This window comes from Mus pahari, chromosome 8 (assembly GCF_900095145.1).
Source record: "Mus pahari chromosome 8, PAHARI_EIJ_v1.1, whole genome shotgun sequence".
Taxonomy (NCBI): Eukaryota; Metazoa; Chordata; class Mammalia; order Rodentia; family Muridae; genus Mus; species Mus pahari.
Window position 1 is genome coordinate 69,492,743 of NC_034597.1, and position 21,210 is coordinate 69,513,952.

At 42.6% G+C, this 21,210-nt stretch overlaps 1 protein-coding gene across 2 annotated transcripts in view; it reads left to right on the plus strand.

The window, feature by feature from the left end:
* The window catches only part of Vwa8 (von Willebrand factor A domain containing 8), a 322,019-nt gene that overhangs the window by 229,064 nt on the left and 71,745 nt on the right, over positions 1-21,210 (plus strand). The window contains exons 30-37 of one of the 2 annotated variants that reach the window (XM_029541466.1): positions 3,255-3,365; positions 4,524-4,588; positions 5,010-5,135; positions 6,523-6,632; positions 7,258-7,409; positions 9,000-9,195; positions 13,051-13,132; positions 14,159-14,363. In XM_029541466.1, coding sequence (XP_029397326.1) covers positions 3,255-3,365; positions 4,524-4,588; positions 5,010-5,135; positions 6,523-6,632; positions 7,258-7,409; positions 9,000-9,195; positions 13,051-13,132; positions 14,159-14,363 — 1,047 coding nt within the window. Of the gene's footprint in view, positions 1-3,254; positions 3,366-4,523; positions 4,589-5,009; positions 5,136-6,522; positions 6,633-7,254; positions 7,410-8,999; positions 9,196-13,050; positions 13,133-14,158; positions 14,364-21,210 lie in introns of both variants that reach the window. The other variant, XM_021203139.2, reaches the window with a different exon arrangement.

The window sequence follows — 21,210 nt, forward strand, 5'->3', positions numbered from 1 at the left end:
AGAGGCAGGCGGATTTCTGAGTTCGAGGCCAGCCTGGTCTACAAAGTGAGTTCCAGGACAGCCAGGGCTACACAGAGAAACCCTGTCTCGGAAAACAAAAGTCTTCCTTTAGTCTCAGATGGCTTAAGAGCTAAGGGTTTATGACAGGGTTGTATGTATTTATCATCCAAGAAACATTTTCTCTATTGAAAGCTACTTAAAAAGAATGTAACCTAGGACAAAGACCTTGTAAATTTTTAACTTGCTTTTATGCTTTCTTTTTAAATGATTTTTCATGTGTATGTATGTGTCAAGGCCAAGGCCACAGGGTGATGTCAAGTGTCCCTTTTAGCCTCACTCTGCCTTACGTAGTGAAGCAGGCTCTCTCACATGAACCCAGAGCACACATTTTCATCTGGTCTAGCTCACTAGATTGCCTGGCGAATCCCAGTTCTACCTCAAAAATGCTGGAAGTCCAGGTAGCCACCGTGCTAGGCTTTTATGGCTTTTATGGATTCTAGGGACCCAAGCTCTGCTCCTTGTACTTGCTGGGCAAGCACTGTCCCCACGGACTTGTCTCCTCTGCCCTTGTCTTTATAATTGGAGAAGGAAAAGCTTCTTGCTCTCAACACCATTTAAAAAATATTCAAATACCAGTAAACAAGACTCCGTGGGCTAGATGTTACTCTAAAGAGTATGTCTACTGCAAGTTCTTAACAGAGAGTCAGAAAGTGATGCAACTTTAGGTGTGACAAGGTCTCATCTTAAATAGATTAAAAGAGAGTTTGTTCTGCAGCCATTAGAAATGATCGTAACCCCAGGGAACACGGGTTTAGGTTCCCCCAAATTCCATATCCAATGTGGAAGCAGGTTCATGAAGTTTTTAGAGTTTTACAGAGCAAAGAAAGTCATGAATCAGGTCAAGTCTAAAATATACTGGTGGGCACATGGAGAGTCGAGGACAGCAAGACTGTGGGGGGGGGGGACTATTTTATAGGCCCAAGGCGCTATTTGATGACGCTTAGCTCTTAGATTGGTAGAAGCTACAAAATTAATAGCTTTTTAATTGATTATTATGAGATGTTAGTTCAGACACAGAGTAGAACAAGGAATGGCTGTTCCAGAAGCTAAAGCTAGTCCAAGGTAAAGTAATTAGCCCCTGAGCCTACAAAATTCCAGAGTCTCCGCAGCACTGAGGTTTCAGTCTGCCCACCCGTCCATCAGTCTCTGCAAACAGACTCCTCCCAGGAGCATTTCCTCACAGCCAGTCTCAGCTTTGTCTCAGGAATTGTTCACATGTGTTACCTGTGAAAAGATTTGAGTTTTATCAACACACTCACTAAAAAATAACATAGCCGCACATCAGAGTATGTGGTGTAGGCGCAGTGAACTCTGAGGTGGAAATAATGTCTTATCTTTTGTATGTTAATTAAATTATCTTGTAAAGTACAATTTTGTATTTCTTTTCCTTTCTCTGATTAGACTGTGTGATGGAAGGCAGAGGCCATGACTAAATCAGGGCTGTATTCTCCCTCGATTTCAATGTGATTGATATTATGAAATGATGGAGTAGACATACCGTATTTTATTGATTTCTGCATCTTGTAAGGTGTCTGTTGTCATTGGGTGCTTTGTGGGTTTTTTTTCTCCTAAGAGCTTTGGAGGACGAGGATGACTAGACCCAAATTAGAACGAGGAAAACTGCACTGTTGAGAGACAGTGCGGGCCTTACTTGTAGAGGTCCCTTTTTACCCTGCCTGCTTTTATATTTTAACCAGAAAAACCAGCTTCTTTGAAATCTTTGAAGATATTTAATCTTTTCTAGCTTTCTCAATTTTAAATCCCTATTGCATATATTCCAATTCATAAGTTCAATACTTAGGGTTTATTTCCTTTCTTGAAAAAAAGTACTGAGAGCTTGTTATTGCCCTGCGAGGCCATTAGGAGGGGTCCCGGGAATGGCTTCCCCTCCTCCTCTGACTTAGAGTAAAGGAACAGGGAGGGCAAGGTCTCAGCACCCAGGCCAGTGTCACTGAAAGCCAAGGCATGCTCGCACACAGAGCAGAGCACCAGAGAAGACAGGACCTGCCCCAGGAGGGGAGGGCACCAGAGAAGACAGGACCTGCCCCAGGAAGGGAGGGTCCTGGAGAGGTGGGGATTGTGTATGGTCCTTCAGAACTGGCTGCTTATGCTATCGCAGGTGAAACTGGATGATAAAAAACCACATAAGCTTATTGGTTCCCACCCCAGGAACCTCCAGTGTGAGATTTGACAGTTCCTTACTCTGAATAGTTTCTTTCAGAAGGGAAAACAAAAACAAGAACAAAACCCACCAAGCCTTTGTCACACAGCGGGAGGAGAACCCAGAAGTGGGCGTCTTAAATGTTTAAGTAAAAAGGACTTGAGTCTTCTTAGCACCTCTTTCCAATCTCTCTGCCCACCAGGGATCTGCCTGACGGCTGGTCAGTTGCACAGCTCTGAGTGATGCCACAGAAACCTCGCTTGTGTATTATTGTAGCAACAGTAATGGAAGTTCCGTGGGCGGCAGGGCAGAGGCAGCCATATACCACTGCTCCCTACGCTGAAGATCTCCACTCAGATAATCTCATATCCTTGACTTCACCATAGAAAAGAATTTCAGGCCAGGCCAGGCCAATAATAAACAAGGCAGGTGGAGGGGCGTGTTCTTGTTATTGGTAGTGGTTTATTACTGGGAGTGGTGGGTTTGTTTCGTTTTAAAAGTTGTGTGTGTGTGTGTGTGTGTGTGTGTGTGTGTGAGAGAGAGAGAGAGAGAGAGAGAGAGAGAGAGAGAGAGAGAGAGAGAGATCCTGCTTATAGGTATATACATTACATCATGTGTACTTGGTTGGGTGCTGGATCCCCTGTAACTGGAGTTACAGGCTGTGGTACACCACGAGGTCCTCTGTGAGAGCATCCAGTGTTCTAATGCTGAGCCATCTCCCCAACCCCAAGTGTGGTCTCCACCTCCTAACTATATAATAAAGTGAAGCATAGAGCAGTCACCTTTGATTTTAAAACAACCTTCAAAAGAAAAGGTTACGTAATTACCTAATTAGAAAATCTTCAGTAAATAATTCAAACCATATTCTGTGTGAAGATTCCTGAGTGTTCTCATGATATCTTATATTTCAATATCATTGCGTTTCCTTTGGGCTATCATAGTAACCTTCCCTCCCAGGTTCCTAGTCACTGCTAGTGTTGTGGTAGTGGTGGTGGTGGTGTCTTCCACTTCATACCGTTCTCTTTATTTCCAGAGTAATGCCGTCCTCTTACTCGACACTACTGGCAGTGCCATTCGCCGTCTCGTCCTTCCCACAGAAGAGTTCACATCTAAGAAGTCTTCCTGGTGGAACAAGGAGGAAGGTGTAAGGAATACCAGATTTGCCTAGCAAACTGATGGCCAGGGATTTTCCCAACCGCAAAGATGGATGCTTGGCTACCCCTCCCAGTGCCAAACAACAATGGAGACTAGAAGCCACAGAAGAGTTATTAAGCAGTTTTAGATTTTGACTTGGGAAAACTGTGTAGTTAGATGTACATTAAATAACAGGAGGTTCCTTAGTATCCAGCATATTAATGTGAAGATTGCCAGGGCTGGACTATTAAGGAACATTAGAGCTATTTGAGTGTGATATTCATAGCAAATTCTTAGTCATGCAATCAGCTTAATTATTTTCCAATTACATAGTTATATTTTGGATTTATATGTTAAAATCTTAAGTACAGCAACTGATTTACCTCTATCAGATACACGGTTCAATTTATTAACTAAATTAAACAAATTAAACATGTAGCCTCACTCAAGAAAATTTTTTTTCTTCTTTTAAATGTAAAATAAAGCTTGTCCAGAGCTTTGCAAATAAGCATACATAGTTCATAAAATACTGGAGAAGTATTTTTAAGAATCATAATTAAATTAAGAACTAAGAAACAAAGTATTTCCTGCATGCTTATATTATGATATAAATTTCACAATTAACCAGTAATTAGTAGTTTTTTTAACCAGTATTTTGTACTTTTTTAAAGATTTGCTTTCATGTGTTGGGTGTTTTGTCTACATGTCTATCTATGCATCATGTAAGTGCCTGGTGCAGAGGCAGGAGAGAATGTTGGATCCCCAGGAACTAGAGTTACAGATGGCTGTGAGGCAACTTATAAGTGGTGGGAACTGAACCTAGGTCCTTTGTAAGAGTAGCAGGCACTCCTAACTGCTGAACCATTCTCCAGCCCCATTTAGTATTATTTAAAAATTATTCTGAAGAGGATTAGTAGCTCAATGATAGACTGCTTTCCTCCCAAGCACAGGGCCCCAAGTCGAAGCCTCAGTACTCAGACAGAACCCCCAAATGCCTAGAGAGCTTTAATATATAACATGCAGACGTTTTAAAATATAGGTTAATGTATGTTCCCCTGAAAGTCTTAGCACAGAGAAGTGCTTCCCTGCCAGTGACTTGCATCATACATTACAGGAGTAGTTAAGAGATTATTCATGAGAATATTTGTCTTGTTCTGTTTTTCTTTAGGAAACTTATAGAATGTGTAAAGAATTCTCACACAAAAACTGGGTAGTATTCTACAAACAAACAGGGTAAGCTCTTCATTGAATAAGATTTTAAGCTAGAATTCTTATTTTGTTCATTCTGTTACCTGATGGAATTATATTTGCTTAGTATAAAACCAACAAAAATAATAAAATATTATTCTGAAAATAACCCTTCAAAATACATAGATCGCTGAGAAGCAGGCATAAGCAGTGACACTGCGATTAAGTAACACAGCCCTGGCTACACGGCGGCGTCACTTCCTGCTAATTTCTCTCATACCTACCCTGACATATTGAGAATTTTAAAGATTCATTTTCATGTGTCTCCATTTTCTAAAATAGCCTGTTCCTTTATTATTGCTTAGTCTAAAAACTGTGCATCTTTGGGTTGCATACCGTATCGTAACATGATTACATCACATTATCCTTATCACGTCCTTTTAGATATAATTTTCTTCTTTTTCAGGAATAGCTTGACTGTCCTGGATGTCTTAGAAGGACTAACTCACACCATCTCACTTCCCATCAACCTCAGGACAGTTTTCCTTGTGGCAGAGGACAAATGGCTTCTTGTGGAAAATGAAACCAATCAGTGGGTAAACCTAAGTGTGCACTCTCTCGTGAAGCATGCAGAGGCCCAGCCTCATCTACTGTGGCTCTCCCTTCTCGTTTACGTTTCTGTGTTTGTCAGCCTTTCTAAGTGAAGTTTAGAAAACATAGTGAGGGAAAGTTAAAGTGTACTCTGTGTCTCTTCTCAGAATAGGACATGGAAAATAACAATAAATAAATGATGACTTTTATGAATGACCCACTTGGGTTTGGGTTTTCCCACTAGCACACTGGATGTTCATTCACTGTGTTCTTGCCAAGCTTGAGCTGCCACAAAGCACACTCTCACCCTCTCTCCTGAGAGGCAAAGCTGCCATCCTAGAGATGTTGCCTTTTTGTCACCGGGCCCACTCAGACACTCCTCCTTTCCATCTTGTATGCTTACTGCGTCTAGCTATGGTGATGTCTGCCAAGTCCCTTCATGGGTCACATACTTCCTAGGAAGGAAGTATTCTGCGCCTGCCTAATAAAGAGTGCATGGTGGGTTCACGTTTGCCTTCCTTACATGCTATGTTCACTAGCTAAGTGCACTCTTTCTGCTGAAAAGCAAAGTGCCTTCCAGAAAACAGCATCTGGCTACTGATAGATCTTTGTTTTAGAAATATTTTTAAATTAATTATTTATTTTATGTATGTGAGTACACTGTCACTCTCTTCAGACACACCAGAAGAGGGCATCAGATCCCATTACAGATGGTTGTGAACCACCATGTAGTTACTGGGAATTGAACTCAGGAACTCTGGAAGAGCAGCCAGTACTCTTAACCACTGATCCATCACTCTAAGCCCCTGTTTTAAAAATCTTAAAAACAAATGAAAACATGGGCAGTTATAGTCACAAGTACTTCTGTTTCTCAGCTGGTCTCAAATCCAAGGTCATAGTCTCATTTGCTGCCTGATCCAAGACTCATATCCAGACGGAGCTCCATTTCTGGGCATGGCAGTGCATCCCTGAAGTTCTAGCACTCGGAACATGGAGGCCTGAAATCACGACTTCATGGCCGGCTTGAACTAGTAATTGATTCCAGTGCCAATACCCTGTCTGAAAAAAAATCCACAAGAACAACAACAAAGAGAGGGAGCTCAATGGTAGTAAGGGTGGGCCCGATTATAAAACTATGCCTATCTTGTACAGGAAATTTTTTAAATTTGTCTTTACTATGTTATCATTTGGTATTTCTCTTTGCAGTATTGTTGAAAAGGGTTTTGGTAATTTGTGATGAAATGTTTAAGGTACAAATTATGCTTAGGGGCTTTGAGAGGGGGAAAAAAAAACGAATTGTTCTTGGTCTATCCTAATGATTGTTAGAAAAAGAAAACATTTAACATAAACTAGATTTAAATTAAGTTAGGCTTCTGGTCTGTTTACAGGAAGTACCTTTTGACTAAGCCGGCACACATTGGGTCTGAGGACACTGGGGCCTGTCAGTTGTGTATGTTGAAAGAAGAGCTGCCTAGCACAGGATTTGGGGTCACACAAGGTAAATACTGTGTTCCCTGTGCTTGCCGCTGTGTGTGTGCATGCGTGTGCATGCTTATACATACCCTGCCCTCCAGGCTGATGGCAGAACAGGAGTATCAGCCTGTGTGATACTTACACCAAACCAAACAGCTTAGAAGTAGGAAAGGGGGCTCGTCTACCTACAGCTCTTCATCCGGAAGCCACGCTTTGAAACTCTGTTTGAGATTTGTTTAACTATTGAATGGCTTATTTGTCTGTTTGTTTCATTTTTCACTTACCATAGTTAGGTCCCAAGTCTAGCCTGGGTTAGCATCTTTCCTCCTACGGGCTACTATCTTATCAGAACTTCTGTTCCGTTCATCACAGTTTGCCAACCCTGGCTAGGGTCCTTGATCAGGACAGTTACTGCTGCCAAGTGTTGGGTTGCATAAGTGCTTGGACTCACTTTGGGAAGATGCTTTGATGATTAAAACCATTTTCCCAGACAAAAGCTGGCAGGTGTAGTTTAAAATATTAAAAAACAAAACTTGTTGAGTTGTTGAGAATGAAATCTTTCAAAAAAAAAAAAAGAATAACAACAATAATAATTGCTGGGATGTATTAGGATTCTGTCTGTCTAAGATGTGTCTGACATTTTTCAGAAGCAGAGTTCCACATACCTCATAAAGTGTCAAGTGACCAACTGTCCTCTGAAAACCTAACCTCGGCTGTGGGCCAGAAGATTGCCTCTCCTAACCGCATTCTCTCGGATGAAAACAGTCACGCTACCATAGTTGTTGGCTTCCCGGACCTCATGGTAAACAGCAACCTGTGAAATTGAGTGAACTTGAGTGAGCGTTTCTCCTCAGGGCAGCCCAGCATGTCTCAGCCTGCCTGAAGAAATCAACCACCAAAACTATGTTCTACATATATATAGTTTTAGTACTGTAAAAATAGCGTTTAAACTGTGATGTGATAGAATTTAGTAAGGAAAAAAAATTTTTTCCGCCTCTGGGAGTTTGTGTGACTCAGCACTTAACATACTAATGGTGACTTTCTTACCACACCATCCTAATTGTGTGCTCACGGACTGACAAGAAGAACAAGCTGAGACTGATGAAAGTGCCATGTCTTCTAGGACCTATAGACAGTGGTTCTTAATGGTTTTAACTAAAAGTAGTCCTCATCTTTCCCCGGTGGATGTGTAGGGGATGAAAAGGAAAGATCATTCCAGGACAAGTTGCAATCTGATAGTCTTAAAGTGTGGCCTTGTGCGTTGTGATTAAACATCCAAGTAAATAATTCCCTTTGTCACTCCAAGGTGAGCTGATAGAATCAGTTCAAGATAGAAATCGGGCTCCACCTGATGCCCTAATCTCACATGCTTCGAAAGTTTAGTTTAATTACCAGATGGGAGAGTACTTAGGGATCGAAAAGATTTGAAATCCAGAACCGAATAGATAATGTGCGCCTTAGTACTTTGACGTGAGCTTTACTCACTGTCAGGTAACAAGCGTTTGCTCCCACACTCTATGACTCACAATGCAGAGTGCTGACGCAGCACGGTGTCTGCAGCAGCCTTGATGGAATGAAGAGCCGAGCTGATGAGCTCACTGCCACCCTTGCTGCTTAGGTAGAGAAATAATAGAGCTTTTCTGTGGGAATGGGACTGTCTAAAAAGTGATCTCACCCCTTTACTCTGGTTGAAAATATCAGTGTTAAACTATAGTGCTACCGTGAAAAATGTCGAAGGCGAAAGCTGTGTTTAGGCTACTGCTTATGCTAACCCTTTGGAGCCCTTCGTAGGCCATCCTCTGGATGATTGGTACCTACTGTGGAGGAGATGCTCAGTTAAAAGTTAAAGGAAAGTCAGCATCGAAGCAAATGCTTCTGAGGCCCACCCATTACCGCTGCAGTAACCCACTGCACTGCTCTAAGCCCTTTCATCCCAACAGCTCTTTCTATACAGCAATTCCATAGAGTTTCACACATGGAGAAACAGGAAGAGATCGTACCGCCCCTGCTCCCCGAAGAGACTGTAATAACAGACCTAGAGCCTCAGCTCAGGTGTGATGAGCCCCCTAGCCTATATCCTTTACCACCTTGCCTCCCTGCACAGATGCGAATTTTTTCGTATTTCTTCATAAGGTTCTACAAAAGGATATGTCATTCCTTATTAGCTTTTTATGCAGTTATCAAAATCCATAAATTATTATAAACTTACATAGTTTTCTTACCCTAATCTGCAAGAAACGTCGTTATCAGTGATGACCATTCTTAAATGTATGCATTGGCACTAGCTTAAGGGGCAAAGCACTCTGAGCATTGTGATGAGCGCAACAGGTGTGTGATTTTAGCACCCTTTCTCCTTTTCCTTTTCTTCTCTTTTTATTTATTTATTTTTCAGTCACCCAGTGAAGTTTATTCATGGAAGAGGTCTTCATCTCTGAGACAACCAAGTGTCACCAGCATGACAACGTATACAGGGAAGCGCACAAATGTTACCCCAAGGCACAACAACTGCGTGACTCTCACACATACTAATCAGGTGGTGAGGATTCTGCCCCCAGGAGAAGTCCCTCTGAAAGACATCTACCCAAAAGGTGTGGAACCACTTCAGCTCGCCAAGACGGTTGGCAGCAGCTTGCTTTTGTGGGGAGAGGTTTAGTTTATTATTGTCATTTCTATTTACACGTATAAACCACCCTGACGGTTAAAGTAGCTAAAAACACCTCCGTGTGTGGGAAGTCTGTGGACACCTCCACACAGTTGCTACTTGTGGGCTCTGCAGTGTTCATCTTTGTTCACACTGTACCTGTGTGTAGTGTGTACCTTGACTTACTTGGAACTCGGCTTCTGAGAGTTGCAAGAGGAGAGTTTGTGTGTGGCTTGCTTTACCCGCCAGCCCCAGTCACCTCATGTTGATGACTGTGTACGAAGCACAGTATTGATCATTTCTGTGTCCATCCATTCATCTTCAAACCCCACACTGTTATTAGCTTGCTTTTTATTTAACTCGTGTTGAACCTTGGATGTAGGGAGAGAAGGTAAATAATCTGGGGTCACCTACCAGTGGCCAGAGGGGTGCAGCTCTGTCCCAAGCTCTCCCAGGACCCACTGGAGAACTCTCCTTCCATATCACACTGGCATTTAGCATAGCCACTATAAGACCCGTCATTTGCAAGGCAGTAGTGCTGTTATCCTGGACTTGTATGAGTTGTATTAGCGTGGCCTTTATGGATATAATGCTGAATTGGTAAATTGTTAATCTGCTCTGAACTCCCCCTGGCTGTAGGTGCGTCTCACTACCATCCACTAAAATGTTCTGAATTTCCAAAAGAAAGACACACATACACAGTCTTCTATTCTAAATACCTTAAACAGCTTAATGGCTGGGCACTTCCAAACCTCCGCATGGCTAGCACACTCTCTCCTCCTATATTCCTTAATTATTACTTTCTAAAATCTATATTCCATCTCTGCTACCCCAGACCCAATCGGAGGAGTGGCCCTACCTCTGTCTCCCTGCCCAGCCATTGGCTGCAGATAACTTTATTTCTTAGTCAGAGCCAACTGGGGGCAGGGACCCTCAGTGCAGACATAAGGGATCCATGTGATTTGGGGAGCTGAATTAACTCAAATAGCATTAGAACCAGTCCACAACATAATGCTAAATGTGTTATAACCATTACTGAATTGAAAGACTCAGTGTTTAAATGATTATACTAAGAATTTGTTCTTTCCAAACTGAAACTCATGGAAAATAATCAATATTTCCTTAAAATCCTTTGCATGGTAAAAGCAGCTGAATGATGTAAGCTGCAGTACATCACAGCATTACTGTAGAGTATATACATACATATGTACCATACATACATATATAATATATATCAACTGAATGATGTGGCAGCTGCAGTACATCACAGCATTACTGTAGAGTATATACATACATATGTACCATACATACATATATAATATATATCAACTGAATGATGTGGCAGCTGCAGTACATCACAGCATTACTGTAGAGTATATACATACATATGTACCATACATACATATATAATATATATCAACTGAATGATGTGGCAGCTGCAGTACATCACAGCATTACTATAGTAGATATATACTACATATACATGTAACATATATAATATAGTGCACATATATATAATGTAGTGTGTCTATGTATACACACACACACACACACACGTATACACACACACACACACACACACACACACACACAATAAAGGTGCTCTATAAACACAGGAGCAGCTTATGGCCCAGTTGATGATAATTAAGTGATCCTGAAAGGTGTGTGGGAGTTAATGAAATGAAGGAATTATGACAGGAAAGGGGGGTCAAGTGACAAGTGTGGAAACTTGGTAGACACTTCCCACCACAGCACAGTGCCCTTCTATCCACCCAGAAACATGGGGCTTCCCGTGGTCCCCCTCCTCATCACTCATATCCACCCTCCTCCATCCATCTCTCCCTGTGATACGGCTCAGGAGTGCTTGTTTCATTAGATTCTATTGCCAGCATCCCATCAGCACACACTCAGGTGCTGGCATGGCCCATCAGAATTCCTTCTTCCATCTTTGCTTTCCTTGCCTTTATCCATGATAGTTTGAACATTCACATTTCTTCTGATTAAACACAGTACATTTCACTGTTTTTACTATATTGTATTTTTTAAAATTGATGATTAGACACATAAAGACTGTTACTGGAAAACATCATTCAATGAAACATTTTACTATAGCACATGTCACTTTAAATCAGTGAATGCAGAGGGAAAGACCTCGATCCTAGTGTCCAGCAGAAATGCAACCGATTACATTTCCAAAAGAAGTGAATTTTGTAAAGTAACTTCCTTTGACGCTGCAGACTCTCTTGGTTGTTTTACCTGACAGTTTTTATTCCTGCCCTAACCTTGGCCCTGCACATATAAACACTCCACTGTTCATGGGAACTCAGTGATAAACACTGCAGCAATGACTTCCCTTTAATGGTGAGTGGACTAATCCCTAAATACAGTTTGTACCTATCTTTGAAACCCACCTGGGCTGTGACCGCGGTGGACACACACTAAGCCTCCAACTTCCTAAGTATGGGCACATTTAACATGGCTGGATTCAGCTAAGTTTGGAGAGAAACCTGGCTGCAGAGACACTTCCTTAATTTATCCACAAATTCCACTCAAGGATACCCATAAGGCTCTTTCTGTAAGTGCTTTAGTCTCCTGGTTTATTTTTAGATCAGTAAGCTTTATGCTTGGCTCTTTTTAAGCACTTTGCACTATGGCCTCAACACTGCCAGGCACCTGTGTGACCACGGAGCCCCTTGCTGCTGCATGAAGCATCTAAGATCAGTGTCGATTCTTGCTTTCTCCTGATTGAACAGAAGACACAACCACTCTGCATTTTCCTCCTTTGTCAGTGGAATTAATTGTGGACAAAAAGATTTTAAAGCAAGTAGACATGGATTGAAAAACAAACAAACGAACAAACCAACCAAACTGACTGGCTATCATAAACACTCAAGGTGATGGATTTTTCTGAAATGGGGTGTCTAGACTCCTCAGCACACCTTTATGTACGCATCCTTGCAGTGGTCAGAAAGTGGTGTTAGGGTAACGCGGTCTCTGGCTGTGTGCTTTTGAAAATGTCCTTAAGTGACAGAGCAACCTGTTTAGTAAATTAGATCGGCAGTGCTAACTTCAATGGCTTGTCCTTTTTAGAAAAAAAACAAGGCAAACAGCAGCAACAACAAAACAACCCCCCAAAAAAGAACCATGGCCAATAAATATATATTTGTAGACCAAATATAAATTCACATCATTTCAGCTATATTTTAGAATCAGAAATTGTCAAAAAATTACAAATGGTATACAACTTTATCAAAGATTTGCTGTATTCCATAGAAGCACAAGGCAGTGTGACTTATGACAAGCATGTGCTGCTATGCAGATGGTCACCTCGGCTGCGTACATAAAGGTGCACTGAGGAGTCTAGACATCCCATTTCAGAAAAATCCATCACCTCGAGTGTTTATGATAGCCAGTCAGTTTGGTTTGTTATTTTGTTTGTTTGTTTGTTTGTTTTTAATCCTTTGACTGCAGAACTAGAACTACTGTTGTTTGTTTTTGTTTTTTTCTTTTTCCGGTGTTGTTTGTTTGTTTATTTTGTGAACCACAATCAATGGATACAGTGTGAATATCCTGGACATTTCATTCTAACCCAAACTATAATAAAAATGATGGAAGATAGGAAGATAGAGGGTACACATGTAGCTAGACAGACAGACAGACAGACAGACAGACAAAAACCTTTAAAAGCATGTATGTGTTGTGTTGTGTGTGTGCTGTGTTTGGTTTTCCCAGAGTCCCACCCTTGGGTCTACCTTGGCCTCCGCACCTTTAACACTTGACTTGTCTCGTGACTTATTTGCAGATGTTACTCCTCCCCAGACAGCTGGCTACATAGAGGTTACTGATCTTCAAGCAAAGAAACTCCGATACATCCCTGTCCCCAGGTAACCTCTCTCCTCCATCCTTACTGCCATTGTCCTATGAAAGCAAGAACACCCTTCCTGTTCACCACCAGGCTCACCTCCACAGCCCCCACGCTGCTACTGAACAACTCCCAGAGACTTAGGGCAGAGCTTGTCACCACTCAGTGCTGCTGCTATGGCCCTGCCATAGCAGCAGGGCCTTTAAAGCAGGGAGATGTGTGATGTAAGCAGGCAGAGCCACTCCTGTCCAACTCAGGAGTGACACAGATGTGTTCTCTGCCTGCAGAAGAAAATAGCTAGGTAGGCATAGCAGTGCAGCATTCAGCAACAGTGTCATGGCTTGTGTGTGACCTTCAGTCAGACTTTAAAGCTGTGAAAAATTAAGTCATTAACCAGATAGGTAAATTTACTTTCTCTAATACATGTGGCTTCTTAGAATACCTTAATATGTTGGCTTGGTGGGAGATGTTTTTTAATCATTTAAGGAAATGTCTTATTCCATCCTGGCTGTATATTTGCTTAAATACACAATTAGTTCAAGAATCAAAGCAAATAATATCTCGTAATATCTTAGGGTTTTTATTGCTGTGATAAACACTATGACCAAAAGAACTCTTAGGAATCTCAGGCCCATGCTATTACTGAGGGGAGTCAGGACAGGAACCCGGAAGCAGGAGCTGAAGCAGAACCCATGAAGGAGCGCTGCTTACTGACTCACTCTCCATGGTTTGCTCAACCTGCATATATAACCCGGAACCACCTGCCCTGCGGTGGCATCACCTACAGCGGGCTAGCCACACACACACCCTTATCAATCACGAGTCAACAAAATGCCCTGCAGACTTGCCTATGGGCAATCTGGTGCAAACATTTTTCTCAATTGAGGTTTGTCTTCCCAAACTCGTCTACATTTGTGTCATATTGTGAAAACCCAACATAATGACTGTCAGCATTTCTCAAGTATTGTCACTTCCCCATGGCCCCCATAAGCTGTTTGCACTGCATTCTGTATGAGCAACTTATTCTTCCTTTGGGCTCCTTTTTCAGCGCAGAGTCTCTCTCGCCATACACCGCATGGATATCTGCTATTTCAGACACAGATGCTCTGCTGGCTGAGTGGGACAAGAGCAGCGTCGTGACTGTTGATATGGGAGGGCGTGTCAGGCTCTGGGAAACGGGACTTGAACGTCTGCAGCAGTCGCTCATGGAATGGAGAAACATGATTGGACAAGACAGTGACAAACCTGTGCAGGTACCACTCGAAGTTGGCCTTTCCTCTCACAAAAGAATTTGCTCTCAAATGCCGCCATTAAGGAACTTCTGGCTTAGCCACTCCAACAGCTGCTTGAATGGCTAAAATTTATTTTTAGACACTTAATAGGAAAAACAATCTATCCATCTTGAGAGTGACAAAGTAAGGCTATGTCTTAGTCTTCTGCCAATGCTAAGTGCCACCAACTTAAAAGTGCAGATATAATCAATGTGTAGTTTTTAGCCGTAAGCATCTCTGGATTTCTGCATCTTTTTTCTTCCTTATATCAGCATGGTTGTCGACAGCCATTCCTGCTGCCTAGGAAGGAAATAAAACCTGGGGCTGTCGTGTACAGCAGGCTCCTTTAAGGTCCGAGGCTCAAGACTGGAGAAGGCCAGCAATGCAGGGGGGGGGGGGCGTAGAGTTTGTACCAGCACGTGTCTGCAGGTGGTGCACGCTTGGCAGGTGCCAGGAGTAGGTGCAGCCCTTGGAAGGTGAGGAAGCTGCAATGAAGCTCATTAACCTTGATGCTGACAAGAATGAGCTGGAGGAACCAGGAGGGCTGCAGGCTTACTTAGACTGAAGCGGAACTTAGTGGGATATGCTTGCAACTGGTTTTAATCTTCACAAAAAAAATTTTTCTTGTTAAATATCATTGTTATGTAGCTAACAGAAAGGTAGTCTCCAAAACTAGTTAATTGGCTAACTAATTAATGAATGAATGAACTGAAAGAAGGGCAGGGCGCTGCTACCAGCCTCATCATTCTGCAAACCTCCATTAGCAAGGGAAAGTATCACCGTGTGATGTTCCATCAGTAATAGATTAATAATTACTGTTTTATATGATTCTCCTTAAAAGAGTCATAAGTATCTTTGTGAGTGGATGTTACAGTGTTGTCTTAGTTTTTTGTTTGTTGGTTTGTTTGGTTTTTTTGTTTGTTTGTTTTTTTGTTTTTTTTTGTTTTTTTGTTTTTTTAGTTTACAGGAATGTTTTAAAAATCTCACCAAGATAGGCCACTGACTTCCAATACTTTTGAAGAGACATAAACATATTAGTTTAATTAAGTTAAGACAAAGGCATTGCCTAAAACAACGCTGGTAAGTGAGTAGCTCTATTGCAGCAGCAAGATGGCCCCTGAGCATCCACCAAACTCAGTGAGTTTCAGGGAACCTGTTACCTGTGGCTCTGTTCAGAACTATTGCAGACGGTAGCTTCCCCTCTATTTGAACCAGTTTTCCTTCACTTCTGTTTTCAATGGTGCCTAGCAGTAAATACTACTGTGGTTGAACTTCAAGTATGTTCTTCGAATTTCTCATATAATGCGGAGATGAAAGGTTGAGATGTGAATGGGTGTGGTGGCGCATGCCTGTAACCCCAGCATTTGATATGTGAAGGAAGACAATCATGAATTCAAGACCTGCCTGAACTACATAGTGAGCTCTGGATAATCCAGGCTCCATAGCAGCACCCTGTCTCAGAACTATAAAAAGGAAAGAAAACGGGGCTGGGCATGGCAGCACACACCTTTGATCCAGCACCTGGGAGGCAGAGGCAGGCAGAGCTCTGAGTTCAAGGCCAGCCTGGTCTACAAAGCAAGTTCCAAGACAGCCAGGGCTACACAGAGAAAAAACAAAAACAAAGGAGAGAAAGGGAGGGAGAGAGGGAGGGAGGGAGGGAAGGAGGGGGGAGGGAGGCAGCAAGTGATCGAGTGACAGAGGAGAGAGAGAAGAGAGAAAGAGGAGAAGAGAGAGGAGAGAAAAGGGAAAGAAAATATTGGTGACCTAAATTAAGCCTCTTATTTCTTTTTCTGAAAGAATCTTTACTTACAATTTTAGTGATGGTTCTTGGCTGTTTAAAGTGCAGCCCGTCTCTCTGTGCTTTAATCTGCAGCTCTTTCCACCCCGGGGCTTTTCTGGATGTATTGGGAACCTTTGCTCTCGCGGCTCCCTACTTTACTAATGGGTACACACAATTGATGCCTTCTTTTCTGCTCTATCTTGTCTAAACTAAATGACACTGGTAACTGAAGCTAGATAGTCAAGCTGTCTAAGTTAGAAACGAGCAAAATTATCTCAAGGATAACCAAAATATTATTATATGAACTTCCTCTAATCAAGTGTTTCTCAGGTGACTATAGCTTCATGTCCACAGCTCAGAGTTCAGCGAGCAGACATAGACACGCTTGGTAATAAAGCAATACGAATCGGAATTAAGTGGTGTTTGGATGAGAACCCGATGCCCATGCTGCTTTTACTCCATTGTCCCTCAGTCTGTGTGGTGGGCAGGAAGCGTGCATACTTGGACCCTCGGGTAGAAAAACAACTTGAGAGTGTGCAGCCTCAGGCTAAGTGGCCACAGTGAATTCTCAAAGTAGTCTGCCACTGTTTGCGGCTTTTGGTCAAATCCCTTGGTGAATAATGAGGCAGAATACTAATTACTCTATTTAGACCCACTCCTGTTGTGATTCACAAGTAGACTATACAGCCAAATCTAAGAGTCGTTGCCAGTAATAAGAAGTAAGGCTTGTCCTCTACAGTTCCCTTCCTCGTCAGCCTGCAAGCTGCGCCATCAGTGGAGTCTTCACTCCGAGGAAGAGTTCTGCTCCTGGTTTTGGAGCCTGGGAAATGCGTCTTACAGAAGCAGTGGGGAAAGATACACACCTTTAATCTCAGCACTCGGGAGGCAGAGGCAGGTGGATTTCTGAGTTCGAGGCCAGCCTAGTCTACACAGCCTAGTGAGTTCCAGGACAGCCAAGGCTACACAGAGAAACCCTGTCTCGGAAAAAAAAAAAGATACCTAGTTCTTGTTGCCCTGCTTCTGGGTGCCAGGACCTCAGACTCTGGTGAAGTGCCTGCATCGCCATCTAGTGGCCATCAGGTGTACTACATGTTATTAAAATGAACGCTCACCTTTGTACCCCAGCACTTGAGCCTTCTGCTTGGGAGATTTCTACAGACCCTTGTGTGGCTTCTGTTGGGTTATGGATGCTCCTTTATTTAGGTCAACAGTGATGGCCTAGAAAACAATCTTTCAAGCCATCTGTTTCACCTTTCCGTGATTCTTCTGAGTATAGCGGACTGACTGTCCTCAGACACACAGACAGTTAGCTGCACCTCAGTCCTTGCTGTTCTTGCTGCCTCCCGCTGTCAAGCAGCAGTAGCTTAGAAGACAGACTTGTCTGAGTTTTCCTTAGTGAATCCTCTGCTATATTTTCAAATGATAACACAGGGAGAGCTTACTGAACCCTTGGTATAACATCTGTTCATTAATTTGACACTGACAAGAACATGCATTTTTCCTATAGTTAGAACAACTATAACAATAAATTCAAGTCTTGCTACAACTGGAGTCCCTAGACTCGATAGTTGTTACTTTTAGACTATATTTTTAGAACCATAGGCTACTATAAGTCAAAACTCACCTAGTTATATTTTGCAATGTTGCTTCATTTTTTTATTGAATTACATTTTTATTCTTCTAAACAATTCTATTAAATATATACCATTTTCCTCAAAAAATCAAATCATCGTGTCTGCAAAGCTGTAATGACTGTTCTTATTAGAAAAGGTTAAATGATTATAGCTTTCGAATGTCACTTTCTAATAACAGCAGGAAGATCAGAAAGCAGATCGCCGTATGGCACTGCTGGAGTCTGAAGAGTGCTCACTTAACCATAAACTTTAAAATGGATGAAATGTCCTGAATCATTGCACGGGACTAGAACCCCCATGTGCAGCAGTCAGGACTGTGCTCAGTATACGGGAGGCACACACTCAGTGTTTAGACAGCAAGAGATGACCAGAAAGAAGTGCAGAAGAAAGACACTCTGGGACTATGAATATGTGTAGTTTATTGTACATAGATAGGTGCATTTCTGTTGCTGTGATAACACCCCAACCAGGGCAACTTATAAAAGAAAGTGTTTAATTAGGCTCATGGTTCTGGAGGGTTAAGGTCCGTGAGAGCAGGAACTGATCAGCTCTTACTTCTAAGCCACAGCAGGAGGCAGAGAGAGCACTGGGGGTGGCTGGAAGCTCTTTAACCCTCAAAGCCCAGCCCCAGTGGCACACTTCCTCCAACAAGGCCACACCTCCTAACCCTTCCCAAACAGTTCCACCACCTGTGTGTGAACCTCTGTGGAACACTCTCACTCAAACTCCAATGGATACCTAATGGCTGGCAGATTTGTTTGTTTGTTTTTAGCGAGGAAAAAATAATGCAAGTTTATTTTCTTTTTTATCTTATGTTTACTACTTAAAACATTTTTTAATTTAAATTTATTTTGATCATATCTTCCCCTCCCCAAGTCCTTCTAGATCCTTTCCCCCTTGAGTTTTTTTCTCAAAACAAACAAAAGCCAACAGTACAACAGCGAAACCCTCCATCCAAGAAAACAAAATAAAACACTAGCCAAACAGAAAAACTCACCAAACTGTAAACCAAGTAAAAAGCACATGTACACACACGTACACACACACACACACACACACACACACACAGTGAATTCTATTATATGTTGGTCATCTACTCCTCATGAAGCCTGAGGACCTGGAGTGATTGATATACCCAATATCCCAGAAAAAAACAAAAACAAACAAACAGATTTTCCCTCCAGCAGGTATAAGTGACAGTTCTGTTGTTAATGGTTGGCCATTTCTTTTTTTTTTTTTTTTTTTTTTTTTTTTTTTGGTTTTTCGAGACAGGGTTTCTCTGTATAGCCCTGGCTGTCCTGGAACTCACTTTGTAGACCAGGCTGGCCTCGAACTCAGAAATCCACCTGCCTCTGCCTCCCAAGTGCTGGGATTAAAGGCGTGCGCCACCACGCCCGGCTCGGTTGGCCATTTCTAGCCACAAGCTCAGTAGTTTTGCAATTTTAAGAGTTCAGTTGGACAAGAAAGCCTATTTTCAGATATAACTGCTACTCTTATATTTAAGCTTACCTGTTTCCCTATATACAAGCAGTTGTCTTAAGATCTTTTAGTGATATACAGTGCTCTGCTCAGTTTTTAAAGAAAGCAGGGTCCACTTATTCTTAGTTCTTTGCTTTGGCCAATAACTCTAGAGACAGGCTGCGTCCCCGTGTCACTGTTACAGAATGATTCAAGCTTTGCGCGGTTGTTGCTGTGAAATGTAAATCAGCAATGGCAGGAGCTGGGGGTTCCAGGCAGCCAGTGCTGAAGTGCTGAGGCCCCCTGAACAATCATGCCACTCAAAAGGCTTGGTATAAAAGGAAGTTTATTGTCGGGGAAAGGGTGGGGATTGGGGACCTGCAAAAGGGTAGAGGCAGAGAAGGGACAGAGAAGGACAGAAATTGAGAAAGAAGGGGAACAGAGAGAAAGAGTGGCAGAGGGGACTGGGGTAGCAGGCAGTCCTGTTTATGGGCACCAGGTTCACACCTGGCAGGCAGTGACACAAGCTGTTGCTAGGTCACTGTTGGGAGGAGCCCAACGGAACTGTCTGCAAGCCAACACTTGTTACACACGTGCTGTCTGTGGGAATCTCCTTTTCCCAGAAAGGCAATGCCTTGCACAGTCTTTTGCAGTTTCCTGCTGTGTCTCTATTCATGTACAAGTACACCTGGCTTTTACTGTTTGCCTACGCGGTCCCTTGGGCTAAGCCTATAATCATTTTTCTATTGTTTATTCCTGCTAGAGAAATCCATAGGAATTACTTTTGGCTCTGTAAGATTCTCAGGAGTACTTACCAAGAATGTAAGCTCTCCTGGCAGATGTCCCTAGGATCTGCTGATAAGGCGGCTGTCCTGACCACAGCGGACAGGGGGTGCTAATGATGTGTGCCAAGTTCTGTGGTGTAAACCTTTCCTCCCTGTTGATTTCCAGCTTCCAGAGGTTAATGGTCTATTTACAAAATTCCGAAATATTATGTATGCAGTGATCTCTCATAGGCAGGTAGGGTTTGCTTCCCATGTGCCCTTGGCTGAAATATCTTTATACCCAATCCTTTGAGAACTGCGATGGTTTCTAAAAAGGAGAAAGACTGTAGTGTGTTGTGGATAGCCCTGGGCCTAATTATAGTTGATGTTAATTCCGTTCTCTTGTGAGTGGTTGTGAACAAGGAGCGAGTCAGCACTAAGGTGATTTCCTGTAAACCTGCTTCCCACCTTAATTTGTAAAATAAAGGAGAGCTGATGATTGGGCAGATAAAGGGAAAGTGGAGCAGAAGGTGAGGGGAGAGAAGAAGGAGAAAATGGAAGAGGGAGAGGATGCAGAGGAGGAGGAAGACGAAGAAAAGCAGAGCAGAAGCACATGGCCTGGAGAAACCGCAAGTTCTAAGTGGTGGCGCACACCTTTAATTCCAGCACTTGGGAGGCAGAAGCAGGCAGATTTCTGAGTTCGAGGCCAGCCTGGTCTACAGAGTGAGTTCCAGGACAGCAAGGGCTATACAGAGAAACCCTGTCTCAAAAAAACCAAAAAAAGGGGGGGGGGGGTCTCATAAGATGGGGAAGATGGTAGTGGAGCAGTAGATCTGCCCAATCTAGGCACACAGCATGTAATCATATTAACTGAGTTGTGTTGTCATTGCCGGGGCATATTTGGGTTGGATATTTACCACAATAGTAGTGTCCTGCTCTCTCTGGGAAATATAGAAACCACAGTTGTGGGCTGGAGAGATGGCTCAGTGGTTAAGAGCACTGACTGCTCTTCCAAAGGTCCTGAGTTCAAATCCCAGCAACCACATGGTGGCTCACAACCATCTGTAATGAAATCTGGCGCCCTCTTCTGGAGTGTCTGAAGACAGCAACAGTGTACTTACATATAATAAATAAATATTTAAAAAAAAAAAAAAAAACCACAGTTGTCTGAACTACAGATAGCAGTGTCTTTT